The sequence below is a fragment of the Coloeus monedula genome, assembly GCF_965178545.1.
Source record: "Coloeus monedula genome assembly, chromosome: 1".
In the NCBI taxonomy this organism is placed as follows: Eukaryota; Metazoa; Chordata; class Aves; order Passeriformes; family Corvidae; genus Coloeus; species Coloeus monedula.
In genome coordinates, this window is record NC_138781.1 from 97,291,606 (window position 1) to 97,308,947 (window position 17,342).

At 38.0% G+C, this 17,342-nt stretch overlaps 1 protein-coding gene across 4 annotated transcripts in view; it reads left to right on the top strand.

The window, feature by feature from the left end:
- The window catches only part of ERP44 (endoplasmic reticulum protein 44), a 47,856-nt gene that overhangs the window by 3,571 nt on the left and 26,943 nt on the right, over nt 1-17,342 (top strand). For 3 of the 4 annotated variants that reach the window (XM_082298115.1, XM_082298116.1, XM_082298117.1), the window contains exon 2: nt 15,610-15,682. In XM_082298115.1, the coding sequence (XP_082154241.1) occupies nt 15,610-15,682 (73 nt within the window). Of the gene's footprint in view, nt 1-8,579; nt 8,717-15,609; nt 15,683-17,342 lie in introns of those variants that run through there. The other variant, XM_082298118.1, reaches the window with a different exon arrangement.

Genomic DNA, 17,342 nt, shown 5'->3' on the forward strand with positions numbered 1-17,342 from the left:
GTATTTGTATAAGAAAACCAATTTTGTAATTGAGACTGCTGCTCAAAATACTATGAATACGAGCATGAGTCAGAAATTGTAATTACAGGCAAAATTTAGACTACTGAGCCTTATACAATGAAATGGGTCCCTCCAAGAGTAGCACAGGACTTCTGAGTTTTCCATTATCTGCCATTATTTCTAAACAGTGAAATAGTAGGTAAGTGAGGAACTTTCCCTTTTGGGCAGGGGAAGCAGGAGAGTCTTGAATTCTTTTGAAGACAACTTGCATTCTTTGTGCTATGCCATATGATGGGCAAGTTTCCTGTTTGCAGTGCTCAGAAGGAAAAAGAAACAGAACTGTTTCTTGGAACAGAAGACTCGAACAATGCTGGAAAATGTATAGATGAGTTATTGACAGTAAGATCTCAGAGATTCTGTTGCTGGTGGCTGTGATGACATACTCCTTGGTTTTTCTTTTGACATCCTTACTGTTCTTCTCCATAGTCTGCTTTGGTTTTTGCTTGGTTAGTTTTTTTGTGGTTTTTTTGGCAGGACAGTTTTCTTTAGCAAGAGACTGGTCCTTATATTGATTTCTCAAGAAAGCAGAATTACCACATTCTATGTGTTTTAACCAAACCTCTTTCATTTGAAAAACTAAAGGATTATATGCTGCTGTTCAGAAGAACCAATTTTCCACCTTGCAGGCTTGTACAGCTTCCAGATATTTTGTTTGCTTAAGGGGAGGGAATTGTCTCATGCATAAGGCAAGTGTACAAATATGCTGTAAATTTTATACCGGACCTTCTTCAAAACCTCTTCAGGAGAGTCTAGAGGTACATTCAAAAATAGGTGCTTTAATAATGGAGTGGGTTTGGATGGATGCATTAGCAGTAACTTGTTCATTGTTCCCCCTGCCCCATTTGAGAGTGAGTTCTCTAGTGATCTAGAGGAGGAAACACAGGAACATTTGGGGACATAAGCAGAAGCAATATAGGGTGTAGAGATCAGAGTCTAAGGAATATTTTCTTCCAAAACTCCGAACTGGAGAGAGCTCCTCTGAGAAGTAGAGGAGGAGAGGGGCATTATGGAGAATTAGGAAGGGAAGTGAGATCAAATTTCCTTTTGAGAGTTCTGCCTTTACCCATGTCTTCCTTCATCAGGAGCATCCTAATCATTGGTAGAAACACATGCAATTTTCTTTTCCAAAACTGTTGGTAATGTCAAGTGCTCATACAGTCTAATTTAAAAAAGTTAATAGGTAAGATTTTAGAATTTTGAATAACTTTAATTTTATTTTTAAGTTTACTGTCTCTCAGGTATTTCTTTTTACATTGTTAAGAGTTATTCTGCAAAGTTACTGCTATACTAAACACTAACTCAGAATGGTTTTTTCACTGCTGGTTGAGGATGCTGTGTTTTTCCAAACCAGCTGTAGGACTGTTTCCATGTTAGATTGTGCTTTGGTAAAAGTGCCTTACAAAAAGCAACAAGGCATATTGCAAAAGAATTCTGTAATTTTTCCTATTTTTATGTATGCTACTACTGAGAATCTGACTACCCTGGTAATACACCCTTTATAACTAAGAGCCATTCAAACATGTGCAAAGTTCCAGTACTGTATCCTCCAGATAAACACCTGTGACTTGCAGCTTCTTCTAGGAGTGAACCAAACCTGGAAGCTCCTTTACATGCATGCACATACACCTTTAATGGTAGTGATCCACAAGATCTGCTCTTTATGTGGCTAATAGGACATAAATGCTGTCATCTGCAGTGACACTAAGCAAAATGTGAAGTGCAGTGCTCCTTGCTTTAAACCATGTAGCGGTTGGAATGGTGAAAGCAAGGAGGACAGAACATCGTGCATGGTTACCTAAAGGCAGGTGCTCTGTGCATACTTTAAGCAAATAACCAGTAATTGTATATGCAGCACAAGGTTTCTGCTGAGCACAGTAAATCTTTCATCTCTTCTTATTATGGTGGATATTCTAGGTTTCTTCCCTCCCTTGTTTCTTGATCTATGTCTGCCTTTGGCAAGAAAGCTTTGATGGAGGGGAGTATTGAGAGTCTCACTGTACTTACAACTTGATAGAATCAAGTTGTAGAGTTCTGGTTTTTTGCTTGCCACTGTAAGTTTGATCATTTAAATTGGTAAGGACTTCTTAAAAGTCATCTGGTATTACTTCCTGCTCAATGCAAGACTAACTTAGATGGGATTGCCCAGGTTTTTTTCCAGTTATCTTACATAATTCCAAGGATGGAGGTTCTGCAACTTCTCTGGTCACCTGTTTTAGTGTTGAATGAAAACTGTTTTCTTTGAAAAGTCTGTCTGGAGATGTGGATTGTGTACATTGTCTCTTGTCCTGTCACTGCATCTTTGGGAAGAGTCTGGCTCTGCCTTCTCTATAACTTCTGATTAGGTCACTCGTAGCAGCAGTAATAACTTTTCCTTAAGGATGAACAAATGCAGCTGTCACAGCCTCTCGTTGTATAACCTGTTCTCCAGTCACTATTCACCTTCATAGCCATCTGCTGGGCTTCACTTCCATGTGTTAATGTCTTGTACAGGTGGTCGCAAAGCTGGGCAGAATCCTTCAGATGTGCTCACACAAGTGCCAAATGAAGGGAAAGAATCACTTCCCAAGGTCTGCTGGCTACGCTTTTGCTAACATGGCCCAGTGTGTGGTTGTCTCTGCTGCAAGGTCATGCTGCTGACTCCTGTTCAACTTGCTCCCCAAGACCTTTTCTGCAAAGCAGTTTTCCATCTGGTTGGCTCCCAGCCTGTATGGGGTTATTCCACCAGAGATGCAGGACTTTGCCTTTGTGGAACTTTGCAAGGTTTCTGTCAGGCCATTTCTCCAGCCATTTGAGTATCTCTGAATAGAAGATATTCCCTCTAGCTTATAAGCCACTTCACCCAGTTCCTGTATCCTCAGGGAGTTGCTGAGGAGGCACTCTGTTCCATCATTACTATGGACAAATCTTACACCCAGTATTGGTCTGGAGAAACTTCCTTAGAGGCCAGTCAGATGTGGTATCTTTGGTTACAGCCCTTTCAGCTCAGCAGTTCAGCTGCTGTGTCACTCACTTTATAGTTCACTTATTCAGTTCATGCATCAACAATTTAGGTCTAAGGATCCTTTGAGGTGCTATGTTAGAAGCTTGCTAAAGTCAAGGCAAACAATGTCCAGTACTCTTTCCTTGTTTACAGAGCTAAATGTCTTGCCACAAAAACCAGAATGATTTACTGATTCCAAATATATGCTGGATGGATGTGGCTTCTGGAAAGAAAATTTGTCTCCATAATTCTCTTGGTGACCCAGGAAAAAACATTTGGTCTGGTTTTATGGCTGTGTGTATGTCCCACTTGCTGAAGAGCTTTCTAACTTGGTCTTTTACTCATGTGAGCAATGCTTCTTTTCCCTACAACTCTCCTATAGGCTCAGGCCTCATCAGTATAAAATCAGCCAAAGAAGCCAAAGACAACATTGAGCGACTAAGCCTTTTCTATGTACCTTGTCTCTGTGTCCCCTGCTAGTTGAGCAGCAGGCCTACAATTTTCTTACTCTTCCTCTCTTCCTTCTGTTGCCAGCATACCTTAACATCCTCTCTCAACTCCAGCTGAGCTTGGACTGCTGCCTGCTCAAGCAGTGTTTCTCTCTTCCTACCAAGTATTTTTGTTACCTCTGCCTTCTGTCTGCTGCCTTTTTTTCTTTTAAAACCTCATCCAGAAATTCTGTGTTAACCCATGGAAGTCTTCTGCCAGTGTTCTGCTCAGTGGAGTGGATTGGTTTTGTACTCTGAAGAGGTTCTCCTTGAAGGTCATTAGGTCATCTTCTGGGCCCTTTTGGATTTTAGAGCCGTGTTTTATGAATGGACTGAATTAAGACCCAAGTGCCTTCAGGTCTTGTCACTTTTTTCAATGGTTCTGTGAGGTACATATTTTTAGGTAAAAAAATAAATGCCATAGTAGATTATAGACAGGATTTAATGTGAGCCCCAGTAATCTATGTAAAAATTGCATTAGCAGTGACAATGAAGTGAAACACAGGAGGCCCAAAGTTTTGTTTCCTGGAAGATGTGATTTTCCACATTTATGTGTTGGAGTCTCCCAGCTGCTTCACTTTGGGACCAAAATGAAGGATTTGGGGCATATGGTTTGCTACATTGTTTCAGAGCGAGATACTTCTCTGTGGCTTGTATTTCTTTAATGACTGAAACTTTGTATCTTAAATGATGCTCACTAAACCGGAACCTGGGCAGAGCCTAGAGCTCTAGAAGTGGAGAATAGTAAATGACCTGGTTCCTTGGCATGTGTTTTTGCAGCCAGCCTGTCTTCTGTCTTGTCTGGCATCAGTGATTCTTGCCTGTTTCTTGTGTATTTCATTGAGGTGCATCCAAAAAAAATATGAATGTCTGCAAGGTTTTTTTGGGTTTTATTTTCATAGATTTGTGAAAAGGAGAGAAGAGCAGTCTAATCTCTGTTGTAAAATAACTGGCAGTAAAGCTTATGTTTTGTCTCCAACTGGATTCGTGTGGCAATTGGGCATAAACATAGAGAGAACTTGTTCATTAGGAACTCTGCAAGGAAGTATTTTGAAAGGCAAGGAATAGGTGCCTGTTCCAATGGTCTGGAAAAAGAAAACAACAGCTGTGATAGTGTTTTGCTGCTTCCCATAGCTGTCGTGATTATGAAGTGATGATATAATTAACTTTCTCAAAAGCTGCACAAAGGGAAAGCTTTTCAGTGATGTATCCGTATTTGTAATCCCAAGAAAAGCTTTTTGTTCCTTTAGTCAGTCTATCACTTCTGACTCTCATAGTTTACTGAAATCCCCTCTCTTAACTCTTGCTAGAAACACTTAGCTCCTAGATCCTTTGCCAGTCATAAAAATTATGAATTTTCATAAATGTGTGTATGAAAAAACTTTTTTCCTCTTTTTTTTTTTTTTTTTTTCCTTCTCCCTGTTGAGTCAATTCACTTGGGATTTTGGACAAAATAACTGAAAGACAAATTGGTTGCTTCACAAAGGTAATTAAGACAGTATGTGGTGCAGGGGGTGAACAGTTAGGGGTTCTTTCATACTAATGATCCGTTAATTAGTGAAGGGAGCTCAGCGAGTGTGCAGGCCTCTCAGGAATTACCTTTGAATGGCATTTAAATCTGCTTTGGTTAAAAACGTATAATTGAAGTGGGGAAAGGCCTTTTTCTTTTTAGGTTTTTTTTCCTGTCAACATAGGCCAGCAGAATTTGCTAAACCAATGCAAATGTGTACATATAATTGGTGTTATATAGATAATAAATATTTTTAAATAAACCAATAAATAGCTGTGATACCTTGCTGAGGATTTTGGTAACAGCTGTGGTTGCAGCAGCCTTCCATGTTGAGAGCAGTAAGATTGCTACATGAAGCTGGTCGATTGCAGAGCCAGAGTGTCCAAAACTTGCTCCCAATTCAAGCACTGCACCATGTTAGTGTGTTCATACTATTTTTAGGACCAGTCTGGAATACTTGCTTGGATGTTTTTGTGGGAGTCAGCTTGAAGCTGGCAGGTTTAATATTCCTTGAAGAGAGGTAGACCAATCTCTGTATGATTTTCTTTTGTGCATTTCAAAATATCTGTGGCATGTGTCCTGTCCTCTGCATTATTTATTCTCCTGCTGTCCAGAGTTATCCAGGGTAAATTGACTGCGTATGTGCAGGCCCATAACAGCTGTTTAGGGCAGAAAGAAAATAGCTCTTACACAGTCTGAAATTAGCCTCTCATTCTTCAAGGTATGTGCAGCTCTGGTCCTAAAGGTGAATTTTTCTTTTCAGGTTCAGGTAGCATTGCTTTAATCAGTGCTCTTCCCTAGAAGATAGCCAGTGGATTAATTGTAAAAAAGTATCTTTTTTTTTTACCTCCTCATTTGAATTGGGAGGTTTTAGCAATGCCAACTTGTCAATTAAAGTGCAGCTGTGGAGTAGTATTTCTGTTACACAGAATCACTGCTTATTTGGAGAGATTTTATCCCTTATCCACTCATATGTCATTTTAAGGCAGCAAACAACAAATGCTAGCCTAAAAATTGAGGTAAAACATTTGTTAGACACAACCTAACGGATGTCCTGAGAGCTTTAATATACTATGATTGGCAGTTTGCAGGACTGTGAAAGTTTGTGGAGTTTGCATCACAGTTATGCCTGGAATGAAGAAAATAAAATAACTAAAATAATGTAAGTTTAGATTGTGTCCTAAGTGGATTTATTCTAAAGTTCAGAGTTCTTATGTTAAAGGAATGATAAACAGAGGCAACAAAATGCCATTGTATTTTAGAAAGCTTGTAATTTTGAAATTCTGACATGTTACTCATTTTGATTTCTCAGAAAAAGAGGGAAGAGCAACAACACCGGACTGAATGTCAGTGGTTTTAATGTATGGGCAAACACTTCATACACTATGAATGGCTGCATCACAAAGTACTGTTGCTGTCTTTTGATAGTTGTACAAACAAAACCTTAGCTTCTTGCTGAAGTATTAGGAGATAATTTGATGAAAAGTAGCATCTCAATCATGCTGAAGGAAAAACAAAATCTGTAGCCCAAGAAGTGTCTTAATGATACCGAAGTACTACTGCTAAAAGCTCTGGATCTGAGGTTAATAAATTGGGTGCTTACGCCTGGGTTAGTTCCGGTGGAGATTGCAGAGCATAATGTGACTGTGTAATAGTAAAAGTGGAAGATGGTAAGAATTTAACTTGAACTGCTAATTGTCACAGAATCATCCATATGTTTGCTGCTCTGCTCCATTGTTTAGTTCTAATCATCATCATCTTCAGCATCAAATAAGGATGAGCCACATCAAGGTGGTTGTGATTCTGTGCTTTCAAAAGGATTTTGTTACTCAGAATTACAAACAGGCAGCTGCAGTAATGTAAATGGTACAGTGGAAACAGTGTTATCGAAGACTGGCTTGTCCACTTGTCTTCCCTTATGTTGACTTCAGAGTGCAATTTAAACCAGTATGTTTTGCATCCCTTTGGATACACTAGGTGAGGAGAATGACCCAGCTGTACGTTCCATTTAAGTATTTTGTTTGTCTATCTGTTGCTTTTGCTACCTTTTTTTTCCCTCTTGACCCAATGCCTCAGCTGCATGGTTTAGAGCAGTGTGGGTCCATTGTGGGTATTTTTCTCATGGAGGGATAGTTGATGTGTGTTTATGGTAGTCCTTAAACTGGCATTTGAGCAGTTGGGTTCACTACTTCATACCCACTCTTAAAACAAGTTCCAGCCTGAAAGGTAAAACTGAACAGGTTTGTCGTTGCTTAAAGTTCCAACCTTTCTTGGAAGATCTGGAGAACTTCGTTTTGGAGCAGAAGAGTAAAAATTTATTCTGCATTGCAACTAGATTGTGTAATTAATAAAAAGTTAAGCAGCCAGAAGTGCTTACATGTTGAAGTTGGTCATTTCACTTTAAGAAAGTTGGTTTTGTCTTACTGAAGAATAAACTCAATATGTAGTTAAATTTGTCAAAATAGAGATTGTGTTTACTTTTAAAGTAGTAGAATGTGTGTAGGCAGCAAGGATGGAAAATTCTATTATCCACTGATACATTCAATCCTTCGGATTATTCCAAGGTAGCAAACATTCATGTGACATAAGAAATATAATTTCTTGTGGAAACACTACATCTACTTTTGGTTTCTTCCTTTAAGATTATGCTTTAAAGGAGGGATTCTGAGTTCCATGACCATTCCTCCCACAGAATGTCATTAAAGTTTTTGTTTCAATATGCATTTTCATCACCAGTCCAAGAATGAACAAAACATAAATATATTTGTATTATTTAAAAAAAATAAAAGCTTATTTCTTGTTCTATGATAGCCCTGTGTAAAAACTGCTAAAGGGCACAGGAAAGCCTGTAGATTATAATGAATAACAGGGTAGTATGTTGCTTTCTGTAGTGAGGAATGGAGTTACAAGTATGCAGTCTCCAAGGTTTAAACTGTCTACAACAAATTTTTTGGTAGTGAAGAAAATAGAGGACAGGGTCTTTTTCCTTGACTTAGTGAAATGGGGCAGCAAACTATTCTGCTGTGCCAGCCTTACCAAAGGCTTGACAAGACCAGGCTGCCCTTTTTTTCATATTGCTGGATCATGCCTTATCAAGTTGAAGACCTTGAGGGTGCTGGCTTTCATACACAGCAACAGCTGCTTAATTTGTGCTAATCATTTTGGAGATTGCATTTGTATTTTATGTGTGTTACTCCTTGAAAGTGTATCTTTGTGTTGTTGCCAAATAATCAGAGCAGTTGGCAATATGGAAAAGAAAGAGTTATCGGAACATGAGGTGTTTTTTCCTAAAAAGCTGCACAAATGTGACCTTTCTTTTTCAGGGGAGTTCTAGTTGCTCATGTAAGAGAAGCAGCTTGGTAAATAAAATATCTAAAAATTCAGAGTTTTCAGTACTTTCCTGGGGAGCTGAATTAATGGCTTGAAATCTGTGAAACAGGCTTTAAAGTAGATTCCTATTTGTGAAGATGTGGAGCTCTCTGAACATTATTCACAAATTAATACAGATGTTCAGATATCTGTTTACATCTTTTGAAGGTGTATGGACTGTCTCTATATGGATGTATAAGACAAGGAAACCGGTGGATCGTAACCCTGACTGGAAAGATTACTCTTTTCCCTAGAGGCCAAGAGAAATAACTGAAAGTTACAAAGAATTCAACTAGAAATATATTACAGGTCTTATCTCTGTGACATTTTTTTAGACATGCCTCATGTAATTTTTTTGAGCCCTCACTTAAAAATTTCTATAAAAGACCATAATCCATAGGTTTGTGCCAAAGACTTGAGCTTTAGAATTGTGTTTGGGTGCATGATTCTGCTACTAATAGCTTTATGGAAAAAAATGCAGTGCATGGGACTGCATGTTGTGATAATGATGTTTAATTCTCATCTCTGCAATGGACGTTTCGAATGAACATCTTGTGTCTTCTAATGATAGTTCACAAACTGTTGAGATGTTAACTTCTCCGTTTTCTGGAAAGCCTTGGTGCTGTAGTATCAGGCCACTGAGAGATCTCTGCGTCTGTGAACCATTCCCAGTCAGACAGGACAATACTTCAACTCCTTTGCTTGTGTGTTAAGTTGAGTTTTAGGAACAATTAGCTGCGAGTTCTTTTTCCTGATCTGGCATGTCAAATCCATATAATTTGCATTTTCAAAGATAGCGTTATAAATTGTGAATTTTTCTGTTTCCAGTATTTTCATTTGAAGATAAGTTTTTCAGTATTAATAAGACTTGCATCTACACCAAATATTCCTTCCACACACTTAAAATGGGAATAGACAACAAGATACGTGGAGGACAAAAAACTGCATGACTTCTTTTTAATGTGATGGTCTCTACTTAGCTCTGTGCAGTTACAGCACTGTTTGGCTAAAAGAGCGAAAAAGTGAGCTCTCAAGGCTGAAGAAGCAAGTTTACTTTTCTAATATATATATTATCCATATTTCAGTTTAGTTAGATTTTTTTCTGTTCTCCTGGACATTAAAAACTACAATCTTTATTTTAAGTACCTTCTTTTGAGCATTTTAAATTTTCCTGACTAAATTAAAGATATGACTCTTTAGTGAAAAATTATAAGAAAATTAGTTTTTGTTATCTATTTAAAAATTGCTCTGAAAACTTTAATATAACCAAGAAGGGATCATTCGTTAGTGTTTTGAACGAATAGGACTTTGTTTCATAGTCATATAATGGAAGCAACTTACATTCTCAATAAAAACCCTGCATATTCATCAGGGATGGCAGCAGTCAGTCTAAGTTATGAAAATGTTTGGGCACAGTCTGGAATGAAGTGGTGACAACTAAGAGTTGAACTGCTCTCACTGAAAGGGTGAATAATGTTCTTTTTTTATTTTCCCTCAGCATTCTCTATTTACTGTTACCTCTCTCTGCTCTGAACTTTGTGGTTCATTATGGGGCTTCTGGGAAGGCCGCCAGCAAGATGTTCCTGATTGATGGTTCTGAAGCCAAAATTCAGGGGCTCTTACAATATCTTGCCAGCTTTGGCGTTGCTGTCTTCTGGGATTGCTTTCAATTTGTATCATCCTGCAGCAGGCTGTAAACCCGTCTGCTTCCTGCTGTCCAGGAGTTTAATGCAGACCTCAGAGCAGCAGCATGCATAAAAAAAGAGGTACTTGGAGACTGACAGTCAGCAGCAGGGTCCTGGGGGGCTTGGACTTCAGGTAGTAACTTCAACATGTCAGTCTGGATTAGGTGTGGGCTAGAGCTGGTTGCCAAACGTAAAATGATTTTGTGTTAGAGGAGAAAGATGGTTTAGTGGTGTGCCTTTAGGATTTCCCAGCAGGAGGAGAAGGTAAATGAAAAGTTTAGCAAGTGAAAATGAAGGCTGTTCTTGTTGACTGCCTTGTAGGTGTAGTACTAGTTAGAAATCATAATGCTCCATGAATACATTTTCTGTATTCTACAGATAGTTTGCTTTGGAAATGGGGACCTCTGTTTCATTTTGTGCATTAAAAAATAAAAGCACGAAAAACTAGAATGCAACAGACCTGGATTCTTTTTAACTTTTCTTGCAGTTTTAAGGTTATGCACATTTAAACTGTTAAACTCTTCTGCAAGAAAGTGGCATGTAAAGTATAATAAACTTGAAAAAGAAATACCATTAAACCTATAGGTCTGTCTCTCCTGTCCAGTTAGCAATTAAAGAACTAACAACACTAACTGGTGCTGGTAAAATGTTGATAAAAGGTTGACCTAAATCTATTGAATAACCAGCAGGCTTTATTAATTGGATGTGTGGAATGGCATTTGAACAGCAATACTGTCAGCTGAAGGTGAGCTGAAACTGGGTGTGCTTTTATTTCCTCTTTGGGAAAGCGATATGAAACCTGGCAGAGGTTCAGTGTTGGGTATGAGTTGAATAGGTTCTGTTCAGGCATTTTGTTTTCTGTAAGGGTGCTTGTGTGGCATTGCATGGTGTGATTGGGAGGATGATAGTGGCTTTTGAGCAGTGCTCTGAGGTCTTTCACTGGAAACAATCAGAATAAATCTCAGCCAATTCATAGTTACTCCTCAGAAGAGACTGGTACTGGCTCCCTAAACCATTGGCTAACTTCAAGTGCAGATCAAAACTTGATCAGAAACACTAAGATTTCTGGTCTTATTAAACTTCCCAGTAAAAGCATGACCAGTGTTATCTTCAGAAACTCCCAGGAACCTGAGCCATGATGTTCCTGCTTTATTTGACAGTATTTCTGAGGACCAGAAGAGTAAAAATACATGTCATCTCTTCTTCCCTCCCCCCATATGAGCTAAAGTTTATCTTTATGAACATATTTTTCAGTTCCTGATTTTTTTGCCCCCAGAAATGTATGCTATAAGTGCATAAAGCTTTCTGCATTTGTTTTAGTCTACATGTGTTTTGTCATTTTTCTGTAGTGTTAAATGATTGTGAGTAGATTATAAGCATCCTAATCTAACTTGAGCCGTTTCATTCAAGTATTTCATATATTCATATTCTACTCTATTTTTAAAAATCTTTTTATTTCATAGCTACTTACTTTTACCTTCAGATTTTCAGTTTGAATGTTTAAAAAGTAGAAATAAAAAATACAGTTAATTTTATCCAATGTACATGCAGAAACCTGAGTTGGTTTTAGGTGTGTTTATATAACCAATTTTCCTTTTGAATTATTTTTTCAAAATGCTTTCTTCAATGAGTTTGTAGCTATCTTGTGATGCCAGTTTGAAATTTATTTTTTTTTTACTTCAGTTACAAATATGCAGTCATTCATATGTCCTACTATGGGCCAGTGGAATGTGAAGTTTGCATTTAAAAGTGAAAAATTCTGACTACTTTTCTTAGCCAGTATGTTTTTCAGAACATATATGTTCAATACCTGTTATAAAGTGTGTAGCTGATATTCAGAAATTATTTCCTCAAGAATGTCTTGTTTTCTGCTCATAGGTATCAAGCACAGGCCTCAGAAAAGGTCAGAAAATATTCTCAAAACAGTATAGTTAGCAATTTAAATACAAATTGATACTCCTTCATGATAAATATTAACACTAGTAATATCATAAACCCTCTTGCATCTCATGGGAGAGCAAGATTACTGGGTCAAAAGGATGTGTTTTCTTCCTTACAGGCATTATACCTTATTGAAGGCTTCAGCTGGAGTGAGTCTTGCATATTTATTGACATTTCCTCAAGGAATGCTTTTTTCCTTGAGTCAATCTACTTACTATGAAAAGTTTGGCACCCACAGTTATTTAGTCAGTATAAAATGTTTGAGAATGTGATTATGAATGTATTTGACAAAAAATTTTCATAATTCTAGTGGAAAAAGTATTTCAATTATCTCGGATTTTGTGCAGCTTTTGGGGAAAGGTGTTCTTGGTCTCAGTATTTTTCCACTACTGTGATATGAAGGGACAATAGGGTATATGGTTAATTTGTTTTTCACCTTCAATACATGAAGATGTTTGGAGTATTTGTTTTGGTGCTAATGTTTTAGCACATGCAGTTTGCACCGCATTTCCACAGTAAGAGTTAAGAAAGCAATCACAAAATTTATTTGTGCTATAAAGAAGTATTAGTTTTAATTCCTTTTTTCTGCATATAGCACAGTCTAGAAGAGGATCTCATTGGTAGTAAGTCCTGTGCTTTCATGGTGCAGTTAAATATTTGCATTGTAAGTTAAGTGTATTTTAAGTGTGTTGTGGCAATCTACAAGTGTGACTACAGTTCCTGATCCATTGAAGTATATCTGCTAAGTAACAGAGCCTATTTCTCAACTGCAAATGATATGCTTATCTGTGTTATGTTTAATTTATGTGTAACTTATCCTATTAGATAAGATTTGAGTTGCTGCTGGAAAGTTATACTAGAAAAAGCCAAAAGGGTTTAAGAAGTTGGTATCTTACCTGTTCAGTTCGTTTAGACAATACGAACTGCTGAGCTCCCGTGAAAATAGTTACACCAAGACTACTGCGGAAATTCTTTTGAGTGTAATGGTGATGCAGAGCTGTGTGCAGCAGCTGAAAAGTTCCTGCTTTCTAGAGGCTTGCATGGATTTTCTCTGTAAACAAGCATTGTCCAAGATTACTAGCAGGATAAGTAACTCTGTAGTCTTCAGGGTGGTCAGAGGTTCTTGAGGCCTTGCAGGGCAGCTGAAGCCTTAGAACATTGAATTTGCAGTCACCTGCAGTAGGATCTGAAGATGGCCAACAAAATTAATGTTGAAATACCTTGTCCATTATTGTCTAGAGCAATATTCTGACTGTTATTGTTAATTGTAGCTACTGCTTCAAACCTAACATTTTCAACAAAGCAGCATGTGCGTACAAACAAAACCTGTGCCAGCTCATGCACATGCTGACCTGACCCATTACTCACTACAAACAGAACTTCCACTACCAGAACCTCCCCACAGCAACACCATGGAAGCTGTCATCCCATGCACCACCCAAGGGGTGATGAGGAGGTGTCAGCACTAATGGTTACCATCAGCTGGTTTCTTCTCTGGGGATAATTTGGCCAGTGTGGATCTGGGTCTGTACAGGTAGCTTCTTGCTGCTCAGTAGTCAGCAATGCCAGTGTCTTCAGAGGAACTCCCTGAACACTGGCCTGCGGCAACCTGTGCATCGCATAGCTTGCTTGATCAGATAATTTTTTGGCAGATTGTGTTGTTAGGCTGCCTGTTTAATCTCTGGACCTCACAGCTCAACTATTAGTTTTGTTTCTCTACAGTTGTCTTAAAGTCACAGTTCAGACACTTGTCTCAGGCAGTTGAAGTGCCACAGGAAGACTGTGCAAACTCCACCACAAATCTTAGATTTGCATTTAAGAATGGTATCTTGTTCAATTACCAAGAGAGAAGCACTGGTACATATTTTGGATTCCGACAGCTGGTGTGTTTTCAGCCTGTAGTGTAAGATAGAGTTATATGCTACCCAAGGGCCTCCATATGGGAAATGTGAAAGGCTCAGTATTTTCGCTGAGAAGTGGTTGGTGATCCGCAAACCAGAAGGAATTGCAAATGATTGATTGCTGCAAATCTCACCTGTGTGCCATTTACAGTGATAGTTTGAGAGCTGTTGACAGTGTTTCACTAGAAGTTTCCCACCATTTTTGAAGTTGATCTTAAGGAAAGCAGGGATCCAGTTTGGCTATTTTTTTTTTTTCAATCAAATATTTCATATACACATAGCAAATGTTAGGAAACTTGGTGTGTGACATTAAATGAGTTTTTTGATAAATTGTAAGCAGTGTCAAAGGCAGGTATATCCTGGAGGCTTGTTCTTTGTAGTCATGGTCCTACTATAGGTTCAGGATAGGTCTCAGGCTCTTCCATAAATGCAGAGAACCTTGTATCACCAGTTCCGGGTACACAGCTGCTCTGTGGTTTTATTTGGATGGTCTTTATGCTTTAGCTGTGTTTTTCCTTGGTGCCTCCTGAGCCATAAGCAGATTTTCTTTGTACCTCAGGGAGTAAATAAGTCTCTGGGAACATCGATAGAGTGTATGTTGTGTGCTGCTACATCTCAGTGCAGGGTGTCTCTGTTACTCTTTGGTCTCTGCCCAACTCCTTGACCTGTGCATTCCAGCCAGTTCGCTTCCAAAAACCTTCCTTTTCCTTTCCTGGTATCTCTGTCAGCTGCGGAACCATACATCAATTGAAAACATGAAGGTATCACAATAGAACATCTGGTCCAAGCCCTGACTGTACTTAGAGAAGGATGACTTCTGACTGGCTTGCTCAGGATGGAAACATTCATGTGCCAGACCAGAATCTATATTATCCTACTCAAAAATTTGCATGCTTGTCTCTCTCAAAGCAAAAATAAATTGTAATTCACTGATACCTCTCTCACCTGGGATAGAACTCAACCTCCTCTTTCACCACGTTTTGAGAAAAAAAGATCTGGGCCATTTGCACTGAACATGAGAGTGCCCACCCATAAAATTGTGTATTGCTGTGGGAGTTGCATGAAGAGTAATACAAATGTTGCTTTGTAATGGAATGATTTGGCTGATGTGGTGTCTTGGTTTTTATAGTCTGATATGCCTATTGCATGCTGGGACTGAAGTGGTGTCAAGTGGAAATACAGAGGGAGATAAGGACTGTAGCTAATTGAGTTAGATATATTGAAATTGTTTGCTAAAACAGCAATATAAATGCAGGCAATTGAGGCTTTACTTAATGAGAAACTTTTTAGCCAGGTAAATCCTGTAAGTGACAGAAACCTCTGTGCCCACACACTTCTGGGCTGTGTGAGGTTGCAGAAATGGGGTTTCATTTCTTTCTTCAGAATGAAGTTATGACTATAGGTTAATCTTAAAGGTGCAAAGTTTACCTGTAAGATTTCTGCTTACTTAATAGTGAACGGTATTAAAAGAGCCAGTTTTGCTTTAAATGTGAAAGCATGTTATATCTGTAGTTTATTTGTGTATTTGTAGTACTGCTGTCATCTGATATGCATTGACTGAATTACAGTTCTTTTACTGTTTTTCTCCAGCTTTTGAACTGTAACACTTAAAAATCACACAGAAGTTATACTTTACTCCTGAAACATGCCTTACTGGTTTACTTTCTCTTTTTAGGTGTCTTGGCTTTTTAATCCAGCAAGAAGTGAAATAACAAGTCTAGATAGTGGAAATATAGATGACATTTTAAGTAAGTACTTCAAATGATTTTTTTTCTTTGTATGTCTGCAGTTACTTAGCTGTATGAATATTGCAGTGATATTAAATGAATATTCATACCCTAGCTTTGAATATATGAATTGCAATTGGCTTAGAAATATTAAATGCCTGTGGTCAGAATTAGCTGTCTGAACTAATGTATTGCAATGAGAATTTGAAGTGTCTTAAAAAAAATAACTGGTATCTTCTTTCCAGAAGGGAATGCTTGATTACATAACCAAAACCAGTCTAGAGGGCATTTTAAAATTCCCTCCAAAAAATAGCAGCAAGTGAAACCCGTGGTGCTGGGCCTTAAGTATCTTGCTTGTTCAGCTCTCCCTTTCCTCAGGTCAAGCATTGTCCTGATTCTAGTGGCTTAAAGAATGGAAATCTGTAAATTAAACAGATATGTGTTTCTTGTCCAAAACCTTTTCCTCAGAGAAGTATGCAACTTGCCTGTATCTGGTTGTCTTTGCAGGAAGAAGTTATTACATTGTTTCTAATATATCCAGGGGAAAAAAAAAATCTTTATTGAGGTCTGGGCTGGAATCTGCCTTATGTTATGGGATTGCTTTGTGATATGAGATCTGTCTGTAAATACCTTTTATAGAGTGGAAAATATAAGATAATTTTATACAATGTAATTCACAAAAGGGAGTATATGCCAAGTGTAAGTGCTTCTAAAATTCATCCCATTACTTTCAATAAATACTTTATGCGTTGGAGGTAACTAAACTTTTCGGTGCTTGTTATTTACTTATTCACCACTTGCATCCCTTGCTGATAGTGAAAATCTTAACGCCATAATTGTAATCAAACTGTGGTGTTCCCCAGCCTACTCAAGTCGTCTTTACCAGCATGTTGTGTTTTCCAGGCTTTCAGCATCCTAATCTTCACATGTAACTGCTCTGTAACTTTGTCAGTTTTCTGCTTTGTCAGCATTTCTGCTTCATAAAGCTGTGGCTGATGTTCTGTAATTTGAGTATGCATTACATTTTTTTTTCAGTGTCTAGGCCAGAACAGCTACTAAAAATTGATTTAAAGCATGGGTGGTTGTTCTATTCTGTGAAGATCAGACTTTATTTTTGGGCAGAAGATTTATCCTTTTTTTTTTTTTTCTAATTTTGTTTTTTTTATATGCGAAAAGGAACACTACCTCATCATATGTATCCCTGTAGTATTCAATTTTTTTTAGTGTCCCTCAGCATGTTTCTTTTTTTGGGGACTGAAAATTTCTTTGCTACCTTTTGCCATAGTATCCAGGTTATATAAGACAAGTAAGGACAAACCAGAGCAGGTTGCACAGACAGGTTGCCTGTTCATCAGTCTTCTACCCCAAATAGTTGGGATTTCAGCTTTTGACTGGTTTTTAACACTTATTCATAATAGAGCTAGTGCTTAAGAGATACTAGAGTTTAATTTCTGGATGTGAGTGCCTTAATTTTGAATCTAGAAATAATTTTTACTGCATGTGTCGCTTAATTACTTCTTGTGTGTCTTGATATCTTAAGTATTTACATTTTTTTGGTCTTATATATCTATAAAGTCAATAGAACACTTGACTGAAGGCATCTTTCATCTCTTTCCCATTTGTTACAGATTATATTTCAGATAAGATTTACCCTAGCAGTTTTCTAGCAATCAGACTAAGC